This window comes from Teleopsis dalmanni, chromosome 1 (assembly GCF_002237135.1).
Source record: "Teleopsis dalmanni isolate 2A chromosome 1, ASM223713v2, whole genome shotgun sequence".
In the NCBI taxonomy this organism is placed as follows: domain Eukaryota; kingdom Metazoa; phylum Arthropoda; class Insecta; order Diptera; family Diopsidae; genus Teleopsis; species Teleopsis dalmanni.
The window spans coordinates 177,999,519-178,018,250 of NC_051846.1; the positions used below are offsets into that span (position 1 = coordinate 177,999,519).

Below are 18,732 nucleotides of genomic sequence, written 5' to 3' on the forward strand. Positions count from 1 at the left end.
AAACATTTTTCATATTAAAACAATATCTTTTATATCACAAATCATAACTTTACAATAATAAGCTAAGGCTAATTCTATTTATAGACATTATTTTCATTAAAATATGACACATAAATTAAGATCGTTCCACTATTTCCATTTAAGTAGATAAAAATGTTAAAATTCTGTGCAAAGTCTCTAGCGGATAATCTCAGGTTAACCCTTCTCCAGCAGTAACTAAGTTACTGCAGTGAATGTTCCTCAGTTTGTGGTTGGTTTTTAAGGAATTCCACGCTTTTAACCCATGTAAGCCTACACCACTTTACATCTTTACAAACAATATTGCTTACACTGCCACATTTAATTGAAATCCTTCACATTCAAACGCAACAATTTCTCTGCACGCAACTTTATTCTAACATTTATACTTTGCTTTTGTTGCTTTGCTGCGTATAAATGACCTTCAAACACCATAAACAAAAGATGCTCCTAACAAAAATTTCAAAGAAGTTAAAATCATAAAAATGTTTGTGTGAAATAATTGTTATATTAACAATCGAACGAACATGTTGTACGTTACAACTTGTTCGTTCAAACATTTTCTGTTGTTACTGTCGGTTTTGGTATTTCTTACAACATTCCTCATTCGAATATAAAATTCCCCTACAGAAATACAACTTCGAATTGATTTTGCTATGTGTTTTGCTGAAAAATGCGTTCGAGCTTGCTTACAACTTTCAATTAAATTGTATGAGTTGCGAATTGGTTTGACTTGTAAACTTCATTGGTTTCATTTGTTGTATTACAGAATGAAAACGCATGACTAAAAACTTCAAAAAAAAACTTGTTTTATTTACATTTTCTAACGCTTGCGTGTAGTTAATAATAACGATTGTGTTTTTTCTGTTTGTTTTCTGTATTTTTAAAATACACGTGCTTAATTTACGGCATGTGCGTTACAAATGCAACATGTTGTAAAAGACTTTTTGGGAAAAGTGTTTGGAAGGTAAGGGTTAAGGAAAAATATGAAAAACTTACACTCACTTTTCAACAAAAGTAACGAACGGTTAAGCAAAAATTTTTGTTTGAAAAATATATTGTTTTATTAAATTGTGAGGTCAATTATTGCTTAGTCTGATGAAGTGATAAACAATAATCCAGTCTAAGCGTAAAGAGGGGTTTTGAAGATACCTCGAGTTAATAAAGAGTAAAAGTGCTCAAGTGCATTGGCTCAAATAGCTTCAGCATAAATATAATATAAAATAAAATTTCAAATACGAATTTTTTATATTAATTAGAATGCAACTTTAAGATTATTACGTTTAAAGAAATATAATTTAAAAAAATAATAAAAAAATATTTTAAATATTATTATATATTATAATTCCCAATTCTCGAAATAATGCGGATAGCCAATAATTTAATTGAAATTTTGTTATTTTCGTATTATTTATTACCCTTTGTTATAAAATAGGAGTAATCGTCTTCTAATAAATAATGATTTTAAATAATAAACTTTTATACACATAAATATAATATATATGTCTCTATGGGTCAGCTACTTTTCAGAGGTTTTAGTTTCAATTTTAATGTTTTAGTTTTAAATTTATCATATGCACACAAACCGTTCAATTCAAGCCTGCATCTAAAGTGGGGTTGAGTAAGAATTGCCCCTTACGAAATGAATCGAAGGACTATATGTTTACAGTTGTCTCATTATTATTAACGTATTATATCTAAACTGAATGGCGAAGAAAAAAATATTGTCGTTATAACATTTTATTAAAAAATCTGGCTTAAAGTAAATTTGTGGTTATAAATTTGATTCAATCTAAAACAAACTAATGTTTTCCTTTCCATTATTTGAATAATTTAAATAAAAATAATATCAGACCCGTGAACATAGAGTAAATTTCTGGTTACTATTAATACTTTCGGCTTTAATAGGACTCTAAAGCCTTTACATATAATCATTTATTACAGTGTATAAACATAAAATACAATACATATCATGCGACCTACAACTAATCAGTTACAGCAAACAATACTCGCACTTCAAACTTAGAAGTTCTAACAGAGAAAACAAATAAACTTTGCCATACTGAAAAACCATTGCAACTTTTAAAGTCTTTTCTTCAAACATAAACAAAAATTTTTCTTACTCTATAATATCATTAACAACAAGAAGCTTTGTTGGCTTAAACATAAGCAATCAGACCTAATGTTTGGTCTGTTTAACGAACTTCCCCTTTGCAACCACAAACAATCTTTTATTATAATTTCATATTAAAATTATTTCTCATACAACTATAGTCATCTTGAGTGGTTTCTATTGCTTCAAACATCAACTGTTTTCAACTGTTTTAAATTCAATATTTATTTTCATACATATTAGTTTACAACTACAAACAGCAAGAATTAAATTTATATTAAACAGAAAACTTATTGCTCCTCTCAAACTAATTGTATCATACACCTATGAAACAATGAACTTCAAACCACAATTGCTATCATGCAAGAAAAGCATATCCAACATGTAACAATAAGTGGAAACGTTTTTCTGTTTAAAACCCAGAAGCTACTCTCCTGAACGTATTAAAGTAGAAAACAATAATATCCGCTCTCATACTACCAACCAATATACAACTAAAAGATTTCAACGCTACTCAGTTGCAACCAAATCATATTAAACTAAAAACAATAATAGTCGCACTCATGCAAACAAACCATGTGGAAGTTTAAACATTAATAAGCAATCTCATGCAACTAGACTATTTTAAACTGCCAACTAAATAACAACCGCTCTCATGCAATCAAACCATTTTGTTCTAAATAATAACCAACAATAACCACTCTCATCTAATCAAACCATTTTGAAATAAATAACAACTAACAACAACCACTCTCATGCAATCAAGCCATTTTCAACTAAAAACCAATACTTTTCTCTCTCATGCAACCAAAACATATTGAACCGCAAACGATAATAGCCGCTCACATTAAACTTAATCATTTTAAATTGCAAATAATAAGCGCCTCTCTCAGACTATCAAACTATTTCAAACTGAAAGCGATAACATGAACTCTCATACAAACAAAACATATTGAATTGCAAACAAAAACAGCCGCTCTCTTGCAACCAATATATATTGCACTACAAACAATAATTGCCATGAGAGCGGCAAACCATATTCAACTACTAACAGTCGCTCTCATGCAACAACCAAACCATATTCAACTACAAACAGTAATCGCTTCTCTCAACAAGCGACACAGAGTATTTTCTTATTCCATGCTAGCAACTATAAACGCTACAAGTTCGATTCGCTCCCAAGATACATAAGCAGCAACATTGGCCTAACAAAAGCAATAACAACAACAACAGAACGTTTGCAAAACATTCTCATCATACAATACGCTTCCAAACAAATTCTTCTTCAATACAACTGACTGACATATTAAGCAACACTTGCAGCACATCGTACATACACTGTGTGTGTTTTTCGCAATTGTGCATCACTACACAATCGGTTTGATTCGTTTTATGTTCGTTAGTTTGTCGAGCATTATTTTCGGTTTTCGTAGTTTTTATTAAATGTTTTGTCGATGCCGCCAGTTGCTTCAGTATAGAATTTGTCTTGGGTTGATTTGGTCGTGAGCGGTAGTCAAAGCATTTTCAATTTCAAAAAAGTAACTAGAAACGTATTCGCCGTACTTTTTTTTCGTTCGTATGCAACGAATCGCTCGTACATAAAGCAACAAAACATATTGTGTATTCTTAAGTAGAATTTGATTTGAAAACAGCAGCAAACTGACGCCGGCAACGGGTTTTACGTGCTCAAATAATTCATAAAATAAACAAAAAAATATAAAATAAATCAAATATTTAAATTTTATTTGATATTTTGTGGTTTTGTTCTCATAAAATAATGAAAAATTGGCTGAATTAAACATAACAAAAAATATAAAAATAATTCATCAATCAATCAAGAAATACAATATATTCGCAAAGTGTGTGTGAATATATAAATTTAATATTGTTTAAAAAAATATTAATTTTATTTTTATAAAATTATTTTGTGTTTTTCTATAATTTGTGTTTAAAATTTTATTTTAATTGTTATTTTAATTTAAAATAAAAATTAATAAACAAAAATGTCTAAAAGAATGAATGCTGCGCTGTTTCTGATCTTCACTGCCACAACATTATTGGGATTTATTAATGCACAGGCAGTTGGCTCCAAAGATCTCTTCAGATGCCGCCAAAGTTGCTATCAGAAGGTAAGTTGCGTCTGTGTTTCGGTTAATTTACTATACACGTGAAGAGAATATATTCTACACACATAAATATATAATTAAATATATATAAAAAAAATATAGAAATGTGTTTTGTTATAATTACGGAAGCTATAGAAAACTACAATTTTAGTGACTAGTCAAAAAAAAAAAAATAAGTGACCACTGTTAATCGAAGTGTGAAGATAAAATTTATTTGATTAAAAATTGCGGTCAAATAAATTGAGAATAACAAAGAACAATTAAATGAATATTAAATATATAAAAACAGTTGGAAATTAATTAAGTTTATTTAATTTTATATGAAATGAAGTCATTCTCTTTATTAGTAAGGAATTCACTTATTGATTGCTGTGTCACAAATGCATTTATAAAACATGTGATCGTCTTATTCATAAACGCCAACCTCACAAGTCAATAATAGACAAATTTGTGGCAATTTAGCTATTAAAAAATAACTATCAATTCATTTCATTCTATTAGTAGTGACGAAATTTAACTAGTAGTTACTTATAAACAACAAAAGAATGCCTAAAAACTAATCAAAACCATATTTTCGGAAATTGATCTATTTAAAATAACTATTAATTTAACTAGTAGTTACTCATAAGCATCAAGAAAATACCTAAAAAGTCACCAAACAACGAGTTGTCCTTGTTTATTAAGTGTTTACTGGAAATTAGTAAAATCTGCTTAGAGTTGTAGTTGTCAACATCTGTTTTTGCTGGGGTTGCGTCGAAGCAAACAAAAATTCGACCAAAATAGTAACTGAAATCGTAAAGCAATAAGTGAAAGACTTGGGGAAAAAGTATAAAGCGCTCGCTGTATCCAAAAACTAGCTGCTTTTTAGAGTTATTTAAATATCAAAAAATTAATTGTATTGTTAAATAGCATTGTTGTAGTATTAAAGCAGTTATTTTTATGTTTAATGGTTTCAATAGTTAAAACTATTTTTATTTTATTTAATAGTTTCAAAAGTTAAAAGACTATTATTATTATGTTTAATAGTTTCTTATTATTATATTTAATAGTTTGAATTGGTAAAATTATTATTATTATGTTTAATAGTTTCAATTGGTAAAACTATTATTATAATGTTAATAGCTTTATAGTTAAAACTTAAGTTGCATTTAATAACTCCTATAACTGGAACAAAATGCTTCCAGAATATGCGTTGGTCCCCATATTATTTTAATTAAATCAATAATTTTTCTACAGAAGTATGAACTGTATTCTTACTCTTAAGAGCATTGGCTTACTTATTTAATCTAATGATCTACTTCAGCCTTATTTAATTTATCAGTAAACCATTTAAAAATGAAATGTTACATACTCAATTTATTATTAGTTAGTTTTTTAGTTTTTAAAATTGTTAATCATTTCTAACTTTTCATGTGACTTTAAAGGTTCTAAAAACACATTAACGTAACTATTTTATTTTTAATATTTATTTTTAGAGGTGCAAGTAATATATAACATTTTAGGTTATGATCTATATATGCCTTGATGTAATATATTAATCTTTATGAATTATTTTTAGATTTGCAAGCAACATGTAGCATTTCTAGTAGTGATCTAAGTTGTCTCTAAGTGTTTCGAAGTATTTTTTTTTATTTTTTGTGATAAACAGATAGCAAGTTAAGCAACAATAATACGAGACCTACCTAAACCTTGTTTACAGAAATGTGAAGAAATGATCCATGTGAATTTGTCAACTAAATGAAAAGTAAAAAAAAGTATAGAGGTTTAATATTGAGATTATAAATTCAGCTAAGCTAGATACTTTGCAGTAATAGACTAATGACTAGTTATATATTTAGCTGCTAGTAAAGCTAAAAATGGTGTGTATGTATTTGATACATAATCCAAGTAAACAAAAATATGATAGAAGTAAGGATAGTCAATAAGATACTAAAGCTAACTAAGTCAGATACATAGCTAGTCCAACCTTGATATAACTAGTCTTTAGCGCCTTTTAAGAGTACTGGTTGTGTATTCTTAAAAATGGTATAAAAATATCGATATCTTGTCGAATCTATACGAGAAACCCATTAAATCTATAGATATTAAATGAGTATTAATTATTTAATTTAAATGAATATATTATTTATCTGTTTTTTAACGTTTTGTGTTGCAATATTAATTTATGAGTAAATTTATGGTGTATTGAAGAGTAGAGACAGTTCTCAACCGGGAAGAACTTATCCATGAATTACGATACTCATAGTTATAGTGGAAAATTTATATCCACTAATATTTATAACATTATGTGAATTGTTTCTTATAGCTGATATCTGCAACTGTCGAATTAATTGTAGTATAAATAATTTATAGTTTAAAGTTGACATTTGGTAACATTGAAAGTATTTCTAATTTTATACTACTTTATATACTTTCCAAAACAAGTAATGAATGTATTTTCTTCTTTAATTGCATTTATAAACTTTATATACTTTATACTTCATAAATTCAGCTATGATTGCATATAAACTTTTTAGTATTACTACTGCTTTTAATAACAAAAAATTATTACTTGTCTTACTAATAATGATATTGTCCATAACATTCATTTGTCATTATTTAGGAGCATTTTGGTTTACTAATGCTCCTAAATATAATCTAATGTAGAAAAGTATGATGGCAATACATTTGTCTTGAATATTTATTAATATTGAGTTATAAATACTATAACTGTTCTATATATAAATTTATATATTTTATTATTATCTTGACATTTAATCAATTCATCCGATTTTTATTACCTAAAATACAACTTTGAAATATTTCAACATTTAAAATGAACAAGTATTATTAATGGCAAATCTTTAATTTTAATATCTCATTTTGTCAAAATAATCTACACATCTTTTGTGTTAAATTTAAACATCACATTTAGTAAGAGTGACTAAGTAGCTCACTAAAGGAATTTTATCTATCCAGAATTAAAACTTTAACATGCACATCACAGCGGAGGAGAATGTATTATATTATATATTTGAAATAAATGTTTATAATTATAAATTTTTAAATATCAACCAAAAGTAAAAAATATAAAAAATAAATACATAAAAAAAGATATATGAAATGAAAAAATAAATAAAATAAAAAATATTTCAATAAAAAGATTATTTATTAAAATGTATATAAATTTATTTTTATTATATATAAATTTATTTTAAAAAAATATAAAATTATTCTTAATAAATGTACATTTATTTTTAATAAATATTAATTTATTTTTATTAAGTTTAAATATACTTTTTAAAACTATAAAATTATTTTTTATAAAAACAAATTTATTTCTAATAAATATATGCTTGATATATAAATTTGTATTAAATATAAATTATTTAATATTTATATATATTAAATTAAATAAATGTATTTTTTATAAATATATTTTCAGTTTTTATTTTAATATAAACAATAAGCTTTATTTTCGAATGATACATAATATATAGAAAAAATTATAAGATAACAAATAATTAAAAAAAAATATAAAAATAAATTTAATCAGCAAAATATCACATAACTAAGCCACGGGCACAGCTTACAAATGTAAATTATTTGTAGTCAACGAAAAATCATTGGTGTCAAATTAATTATAAAATTAGAACAAAAATTGTGCATAACGAAAAAAAAATTAATAACATAAAATATCTTATATATCATTTACAATTTAACAACAAAAAGGCAGAACTATTTTTAAAAGGAAACATATTAAAATTCCTATAGATAAGCAAAATGAAGTCATGTGAGAATTGAGTAACAAATTCCGGGGTCTTAGGTTGACGCAAGAAATTCTCATTGTAGTAATTTTTTTTTGCCTACTAAACATTTATATTATATTACTTTAAGATATTTACAAGCTTAAAATATATATTTATACATAGTTGGAGAGATAAAGTATTTTTCATATTATATCACATAATTTGTTTTTTTTTTTGTGGTATTCAGTATAAAAGTCAAGAAGTTTTTAATATTTAAAATATATTTTTGATAAAAATTGCTTTTATATAAAACATATAATAAATGTGTTTCTAATAAATATGGGTCTTGAGGACATTGTTAGTAATGCTGTGTCCTTAGTTGTACTTTGTAGTTCATAAATACAAAGATCTAGCAATAAATAAATAAATAATAATCAAACTCAATTATATTTGCAATTTAATTAAATATTCAATTAAATTCTATTTTTAATTAAATTAAATATACAATAGAATTATAATTTCAATTTTAATTCTTATTATATTATTCACTATTATTTCTATTATTAAGACCAGCGTATTAGTTAAGGCAATATTATGAGAACCACATAATTTTACATTCAATGGGAGAAGTAATCTAAAGTATTACTTTATATTATAGTTTCCATATCACAGTCCTTGACACTGGCATTCTAATATGCAGAATATGTATATTTTCATTGTAAATGCATATAGAATAAACTATCTAATCGAACATGTTAAATAATTTTATAGCTTCAATTAAATTCAAAAAAAACAAAAAAAAACAACATCACATGAATTATTTTTACTATTAATAAAAAGTGTACATTAAAGTGAAGTCATCATATTTTTTATTAAAAATTTATTTAATGTGTTCATTGGAAACCAAAGCCAACTTATGCTACTAAATACAAGATACTAGTCATAATATCTGTTGACTAGCGATTTGAGATTGTTAACGTGACTAACTGCTTGCATATTTGCAAGCAAGTAAACTTAAATGCCAAAAGCTAAAATGTTAATAAACTCGCATGGCAAACATGTGTAGTATCTTAAAGATACGAGTATGTTTGTGCGAACGGACAGACGTACTGGGTAGCTGGTAGATGGTTCAGTTCTCATATATGCATATAGTTATGCACGATTTTGTTTATTAACGCTAGCTTAAGTGTTTTACAACTTCTTGCTGCTGCAACTGCAATTCAGCGGCGCATAGAGTGACAATAAAATTTTATGACTTTCCACTTTTGTCAACGCGATGCATAAATAGTACAAAGAACAAAAACATGAGGCCCCATAAGGGCGGTTTAAAAAGAATATTAAATGACAACATAAAAGATACGACACTATAAACATATACATTACATATGTGTTGCACACAGTAAATAAAATACTTAAGCTTTAAAATATGAAATACATTAAATTTTTTAAACAAAAATTGATTATTGATTCTAAGTATAATAAAAATGAAATAATTTATGGAAAATTTGTAAGAAACAATTATCATAGAAATATTAAAAAATTATTGAAATAAATTAACTCGTTACTTTAAAGTCAAAAGACTTTAACTATAGTTTATACTTATAGATTTTCATTTGGATAGTTTATACACTAATAGAAAAATAAAATAAATTATTAAAAATATATAACAAGCATTTCTCGAAAAATTATTGAAATAAATTTACTTCTTACCTTAAAATAAAAAAACTATAGCTATAGATTAGATGGTGAGAAATATATACTAATAGTAAAATAAAATAGATTATTTAAAATATATACCAAACATTTATCAAAAAATATTAAAATAAATTTACTAATTACTTTGAAGTCAAAAGACTTCAACTATAGATCTCCAGTTGCATAATTTATATACTAATAGTATATATACTGCTATAAGTACACTATATTAGGTGGTAAATATAAATAGTACATTATACTATTAATAAATTATTCAAAATATATAACAAACATTTATCGAAAAATTGATAAAAATTTATTGAAATAAATTTACTCGTTACTTTGAAGTCGAAAGTCTACAGCTATAGCTCCTTAGTTGAATGATTTATACACATATAATACAATTAAAATGTTAAATTATTAAAATTTTTTAAAAACAGGTATCAAACATTTATTAAAATATATTAAAAACTAAATAAAATAAATTCACTCGTTACTTTAAAGTCAAACGACTTCAACTATAGATTAGCTGGTTTATATACTAATAGTAAAATAAAATATATTATTAAAAATGTGTAACAAACATTTTTTCAAAATTAATTAAAAAATTATTAAAATAAATTCACTCTCTACTTTAAAGTAAAAAACACTACAGCTGCAGATCTTAGCTGTTAGTTGATTTATATACTAATAGTAACTTGCCTTGGGGTTTGTTAATGGGCTTCGAGGATCTTTTAAATAACTTATGTTTTAATTGCTTTGAAAAACAGTTAAAGTAACTGCTGTAACTCTATTACGCCTTGACTAAGACTTGGCATTGATAGCTTTCAGCTGAATTTTTTTTCTAGTTGTTTTTTTTTTGTAAGAACCTTAATTTATATCTAGCGGGTAAAATCATTTTGAAATCAATAATTGCAATTGTATGTAAGCTATTTAGTTTTTTTTTTTGTTTTTGTTACAATAACTATTTATTACATACCCATTTGCTATTAAAATTGTTTTAAATTTAGTGCTTTTCGCTGGGAGGATCACATACTCGCTGTGGTCATATGTGAGCGATTGCAGTTATTCGTTAAAAAGTCATTAAATTGCAATATTTACCTAAGGTCATATTAAGCCTTGAAGTAATTTATATAAAATAAATAATTAAAAGTAAATATATATTTACAAAAAATAAAATGTTTAAACATAAAATATGCAATAAAATTGAAAAGCATATGTATTTATATTGAAAAATTCCATTAATGTGTTAGTATCTCGTGTACTTGAAATTGGATTGCTATATTTTTTTAAAAATTAAATTGTAATTAATTTACATTTTTTATTTGTAAAACAAAAATCACAAACAAATTTACAAAACAATAACAAATGTATATAAAATAAGAACATTATTGTAAAACTGCTGTTAACGAGAAGCAACATTTACATAAAATTTTCACTGCTTGACGCTATGTTAACAATATTTTTTTTATGTTAAATTGGAAAAAATTTACAATATTTATTCTTTAAAAGAAATGTAAACGATGATAATAAAATTTAAAAAAAAAAAATTATTTGCTAGAAATACAAATAACTGCGGATATTGATACTTATTTGATTAAAATTATATATATTTTACATTTAATTTATTTGTTCTCTTGTCGCTGTTATCGACACTTTACTTTAACTTTTTATTTACTTAGGCTTAGCTGAGTAGCACTTGACTTAAGGCAAAGGCATGAGCAGTCCACAAGCTATAAACGCATGCAGTTTCAATCCGACAAGATAAACACAGTGTAGATAGCTGTTGAATTCAATCAAAGAGAAACTCTTTGAAACCTCTAATATACTTATAAAATATGTATGTTATCTTAGGTTTCGTTTGCATTGTATTGTATCTGTAGTAGTACTTGAAATATCTATAAAATTCTCTTACAAAGGCTGCTTATTATATTGCTTTACAAGTCATTTGCCTTTACTTGATAAATGTTATTAGTATATGCAATATTATTTGCAATCTGTCAGCTTAATATAGATAATAAATAAGTTCAAGTGATCGCTAAGAATTGTGTTATACTCATGCTCTCTACTACACTGTACTACAAATTTCATTTACACTTTAAGAGCTTATCATATAAAAAACACTATTACAGTAGATGCACATTAGCAGTTCTTTACTAGTTATTTAAGTAGTCCGTAATTTCTCAACTAAAACTTTTATTCGGTCCGTAGTCGGAATTTTGACTATTAATGTAGTCGAAATTTTTCGATTACCTTTCACATAAACTCAGCAGTCCTCTTCAACCTACGTCACTTTTGTGATTCGATCTCGGCTCTGTCGTCTTCAGTAAAGTTATAATAATTAGTAGCAGAATAAAGAGATACTATGATATATATATTATTAGCATATCCCATTTAACCTATAGCGTTACTACTCTTGTTATCAATTCTAGTTTTACCACTGTTAAGAGAAAACAGAAAAGCAATCTAATCAAACATAGAACTTCACTTCTATGGTGGGTAATCAAGGCTTCATCTCCCTTAATAGAACCCTATATTTTTCCCCGTTCTAGATTGTTTTCATGCAGCAGTTTTGTATATGATCCATTTTTCCTCTTATTCTGTTACCGTACTTTCCAAAAATATTTCAATATTATTCCATTTCATTCGTGATTCGTAAATAACAATTAATTCTTTGTTATATTAAATTTTATACACAACAGTTTTTTGAAATACTCAAACATTGAGATACTATTTGAAATCATGTTTTCGATTAGTTTTTCATAAAAATTTTATTTTAATTCGAAATATTTTTAAAGTTCACTCGAAATAAAATATTGAAATTTTTATTTGGTTTTTTATTAGATATATCATAAAAATTGTGATATATATTTTTTTTTTGATTTTTTACTTTATTTCATTTTTAATTTTGATTTTAAAGTATGACTTTATCCCTCTTGCCAAACACTCTTTCCACCTAAAACATAAATTGAAATGTATCTGAGATGAGTTAAGTCGAAAAGTGTAAAAAGCATTTTATTGAATTTTTTTTGGTTTTTTTTTTATTTATTTTAAAATCTTTTTTTTATTTGTTTTTATTTTATTTTTTCAAATTATACACTTCAAAAATGCTGTTTTGTTTGATTTTGTCTGAATTTTGTTGTTTGCTGCAAGTGAAGTGCGTTTTTTTAGCTTTAGATACAATTTTCATGCTACAATTATGCCGAACAATGATTTTTCAAAAAAATTTTAATAAATAAAAAGTAAAACAAATAAAAATAAAATGCATAAAATTTTAGCTAAAAATATATAAAAAGTTCGAGGGAAAAAAATTAAAAAAAAAACTGAGAGGCATTAAAAGTATTGAGAGATTTTTTTTTATGAGGTTTCAGAAAAGATAAAAACAAATGAAATAAAAAAGTGCATTTAAATATATTTGAAGTGCTTTTAAGCTTGTAATATTGAAATTTTCAAGCTACAAGAAAAAGGTAAAGTTTGAAAGAAGTTCTTTTGGGTGAGAAGATTATTGTGGTACATATGTCAGAATTATTATTTTAGAGTTATTACCAAAGTATTGAGAAAAAAAATTTAATAAAAGTTTGATATGTATTGAGATTAATATAGTTACCGATGTCTTAAACGAACACCGAAGCGACTAGTAATATTCTACATTGTAAAGGAACAGTCCATTAGATACTTTGTAAAAATACAAAATTAAAACTAGGGACTAATAATATTGCAAGGTTGAGAGCGATTTGCATTTACAAAGGCAATCGTTTAACAGAACTGTTACAATATTTAGCGCGTTTTCATATCTTTCCGAGAGTGTTCTATTATCAGACTTAAGCTAAAAGTTAACTCATAAGGAAGCAATCATTTCTATTATCAGACTAAAGCTAGAAGTTAACTCATGAGGAAACAATCATTTTTACATGGATGTCAACCTAATTCTAACCTTCATACACAAATTATTTTTTATAAATTTTTAATAATATTTTCAATTACTTAAAATCATTTGAAGTCCATTTAAAATAAATTTCTGAATATAGATTTGGTTAAAAGGTAGTAAGAATTCCGATCCGAAAACGAAACAGAACACTACCACCCTACTATTTCTTTTGTCATAATGTTCACATTTTTGGACAGAAAAGAGGATTAGTCTTTTAAAACAATCAGTCGCATCTTTTTAAGACTGTAGCGAAACTTTTACCAATATCAGTTCTGAAAGGCTAATGGTGTGAAAATGGTGTATTGAATAGTGTCAGATAATTCCATTGGCCTATTATCAGGATTAATATTGGATTTAACTAAAACATGATTTTCCAAATTGTTCCAAGTCTCTTAGTTTTGTGAACTGAAATATGCTTGATAATAACAAGTACAATGTTAACCTACCATTGTGAAATTTGAACTGACATGTACTACAATATCTTTAATTATAACCATTATATCCTAATTTCTTGCTTTATATAAAATTCTAAATGTTTAAAGAACCGTCATTTGCTACATAAGATTCTTAATTTTATGAAAGTTTAATGAATTGTAACCATAAATGAAGTCAATTAAAGAAAAGGTGGGTTATAACAAGCTCTTATTATATCGGCGTTCTTTATGGTGTATCACCTATGTATTTTTTGTGATAACATAGTACATATATAAAATATTTAGAAGGCATAACTATTTTTATCGCAATATCAGAAGACTACTGCACATGTCGTCATGTAGAAACTTAATGAAAACTGTTTTTTTAAGTATAAACACTACTTAACTCTACTTACACTCATGCTTACTATACGAGGGATTTAATCAGTTAATTATAAACATTATAATTTATGCTATATTATATCTATAACTTGTAGATATATGTGGGCCTAATTGCTTCAATAGGAAAAACTTATTAAAACTAATTTGTATGTTAAATTTATAATAATAATTAATTTCATATATTAAATTATATTAATATTAATAAATTAATTATTTTAAATACAACAAAAAAAAAATTAATATAAATTTAATTTATATACATATATGCATAAATTTTGTATTCGAAAAAAAAAATACAATAAAAATTTATGAACTCACATCAGAGTTGGCATTTTAATGTATGCTCCAACAACCATAATTTTGCAGTTTAGCATTTAATTATGCATAAGCATTCATATGCATGTTTTGTCTACATTTTAATTAGCTTTTATACTCTATAACACAGTTTATTAGCACTCGAACGTGCAGCATATTGATTGACATTTCCCCTCACCAAACGTTCAATTTAATAATTTCCTATGCAAAATACAAAAGAAAATAAAAATTTTTGGTTAAAAAGATACTACTACTACTACTACTACTACCCATACTCTACGTATGAGTCTATCTATACTATCTGTACCAAATCCCAGTAAATGCTATTTATACAGTGTGCCTTCATTTTTATTACGGGTGTATGGCAAACAAGTACGTGCCAGCTGTGTGCAGTGGAGAAGAGGCACTCGGTTTTTTTTTTGCCCTACCATTCATTGTACCATCTTGGAGGCACATGTACAAGACTTGCATATGTAATGAGTCAGTCAGAGTCAGTCAGAGTATCTATCTAATACCGTTTGCTGGCACTTCTCTACTGCTGTTGTCGCTCGCTTTTGGTGCTGTTGCTGGTGCTGGTACTGGTGCGGTTATGGCAGCTCCAATATGAAGACAAAAGGTGGGTGGCTAAACATGGCACAGGTAGAAGAAAGAACTCATCAGTGATTGCCAATTTATAATGAAAATTAAGTTTATTTAAAATGTTGCAAAAAAGGAAGAAATAACAGAAAAAAAAAATCATAAAAACGTTGTATGCACAACATACACTCTCCATATACGAGTAGATACAGATACACATGTCTGTATTTAAATAAATATTTTATTTTTAATACATATCTACATATATATAAAAATGAAGTTGCATAAAAAGAATGTATATATATATAGCAAGAAAAAAAATTGAAAAGAAAAAAATAACTATATATAAAATTCAATATCAAGCAGAAAATATGCAAATGTGGCAACCAACCAACACACAACACGTGCATCCAAATGAGTCTTTCACAAAGGAAACAGCAAAAACTTCATATAAAGAACTGTCAAAAATAGCACAGGAATTAATTTAAAATAAAGTAAAATGTTAAAGACTTGCCACAAATGTTGCTAAAATTTAATAAAAGAATAAGATAAAGATAACGATTTTATAGATTTATTCAAATCAAACAATGTTCGTTTTCATTATAAGAACTAACAGTTAAATAAATGAATTTATTTATAGTTCTTATTATGAATGCACCGCAGGAGTCTGTTAGTCTAGTAAGCTCACTCCTTTCCTTCCGCCTCAAGTAGGTCTCTAGTCAAAATTTGTTGTACCACAAATGCAACTATGCATGTGATTTGTATGTCATACAAATTTGAAAGGAAATTAAATTGAATATTTTTATATTATTTTTTTTCTTAATACAATATATAATTTTTTTTTAAAAGAATATTTTTTTAAGAGATTGTTTCTTCATAAAAAATATTTTTTTTTGTGTTAAAAATAATTTTGTTCTCAATGAAAATATTTTTTTCTTAATATAAATATTTTTTCTTAAAAAATATTTTTGTCTTGATAAAATTATTTTTTTTTACAACAAATTTATTATGTTCGTATTGGTGTCGACATCAATATTTCTATTTGAAATTTTATATAAAATAATAATACAAGTTATTATATAAAAATTTAAAATTAAAAACCACGACCTAAAGCCCGGCAAAAAAATTTCAAATAACAAATTTATTTTTTTTTATAAAAAATTTATTTTTTTTTATAACAAATTTATTTTGTTTTTTAATAAAAATATTTTATTTTTATAAACTTATACTTTTTTAAATTAAAATAATATTTTTTTTAGTAAAAGCATTTTTTATTTCATAAAAATATTTTTTTTAATAAAGATACTTTTTGTTTCTTATAAAAATATTTTATTGTGATAAAAATATTTATTTTTTATAAAACAAATTTTTTTAATAAAAATATATTTTTAAAAAAAATAAAATATTTAATTGTTTTAATAAAAATATTTTGTTTTCTTTATTATTAATAAAAATTTGTTTTGTTCTTAATAAAAAAATTTTTCTGAAATAAATTAAATTGTTCACAACTGCAACAAAGTGCGCATATAAGTAAATAATAATTATAAAAAGCTAAAATTAGTAGAGTATCAGGAAAAAAACAACCAATCAACATTTTTGCATATGTCGAGTGGAATTTTTTGCGCTGGCAACTTCGTCATCCGTCCATCCGCTGTCTTCGCTATGGCATAGAACTAAACGTACCAAGCGCTTGACATGTAAAACAAATTAAAATGCGATCATATGCTGTGATCCGTGGTTGTGATGTGATGTGTATGTGCCTATTATGATAGTTTCAAATTGTTTATATTGTGTGTAGTTTTGATGACTGGAATTAGTCGTTGTTCTGGCTATAATTGAGTCAGTAGAGTTTGCGAATCTACAAAGTCATAGCAATAAGCGAAGTAACAATAAAAAAGTTTAAGAAAAGTTGTAGAACACTTTTATAATATAAAATGTGCGTGTTATGTTGTGTACTTTTAAAGATACACCATAAATAAATAAAACAAATCACAAAAAAAATATATAAAATACGCAATTTTCCTCTCCACTGAAGATCATATATAGTATAATATTTTGTTTTTTTTTTACTAAGAATGCGGTACTCAACTTTGAGAAGTATGTAAAATATATTAGATTTTTTAATAACTGATGTTCTCATAGCAGATTAGACACGATTGTGATGAAGTTTTGCAAAGTTCATTATTCTAAGTAAAGTCCTTTAAAAGAATATCTTACTGATACTGACATTTCTTTGATATTGTCAATATCAATTTATTGATGAGGAGTATAATTTTATAGTTTAACTAAATTACATATAAAAAGTATATATGACTTCTAATCATCTATAGTCTATAAAACAATACCTAAGATCAGGGCTGCTTAAATTGATAAATTAATAAAACTAAATTTAACATTATAACCGTATTTTTATTATTGTCGAAAACAACTATGAAGGAATGTACCTTTTTTCGCGGCCCCCTAATCTATACACTGATTTGTATACGCCCGCGATCGCATCTGGTTTGGACAGTCCTACCTTAGATAATCTTATTATTAATAATTACAGCATTAATTAGTTTATTAATATAGTGCGTGTCAGGTTAGTTATTAAAATTGTTTTTACTTTTGACTTAAAGTTACCATATATAATATATTATATTAGTACGCATGTTCATTTGAGTAATTTCAGTTCAGGGTATTGAAAGATTTTTGTATTATGAGTTATACTAGCGGTTGAGAATCCGTTTTGGATTATGTTATGACTGCTCGTTAATTTTGGGCACATGTTATTCATATAATGCATTCGAAAATGCATAAACATATATAAATAACACATTAATATTTACATACATTAAATCACATTAACAATAATACCAACTGCAGTCTGTGTCATGCATGTCACAGACTGCAGCCTATAGGCGATCCCTATAGGCCCATTGTGCTACCGTATTATTAAAAACCCAAATGTTAAAATCATATAGAACCTTTGGCAAAGCTTATATGTATTGAGTAAAATTTTTGTATTTATTGTCATAAAGTACATTTTAAATACATATTCTAAATATTATAACCATTCAGTTACAATTGTACTGCTATAGTCATAATGATCTATTATAGCGCGCATTCATTTGTTACTCAACAGCTTAACTTTATTACTTTATTTGGTTTTTCTGCATATTTAGCTTTTTGTATCTTCACTTTTTATTTTCGCAATAATTTTCTGTATTTTTAATTAAAAATATTTTTGCTGCATTATAATTTATAGCAAATATTGATGGCGCGCACCGCACAAACATACCAACATACACTGTCGTTCTGTCGTTTGGACTAGTAGATACTTTTCATTTTGTTAAAAGCAAGAATTTTTAGCCTGAAGTGGGGCTGGTTTATATGAAAATTGCAAAGCAAACAATTTTTTTTTTATATTTTTTCAATC

At 25.7% G+C, this 18,732-nt stretch overlaps 1 protein-coding gene across 1 annotated transcript in view; it reads left to right on the forward strand.

Moving 5' to 3' along the window:
* Positions 1-4,102: 4,102 nt before the first annotated feature.
* LOC119670410 overlaps positions 4,103-18,732 on the forward strand; it is a 75,302-nt gene continuing 60,672 nt past the window's right edge. Inside the window, exon 1 of the mRNA XM_038080657.1 lies at positions 4,103-4,260. Coding sequence (XP_037936585.1) covers positions 4,135-4,260 — 126 coding nt within the window. The 5' untranslated portion in view covers positions 4,103-4,134. The remainder of the gene's footprint in view (positions 4,261-18,732) is intronic.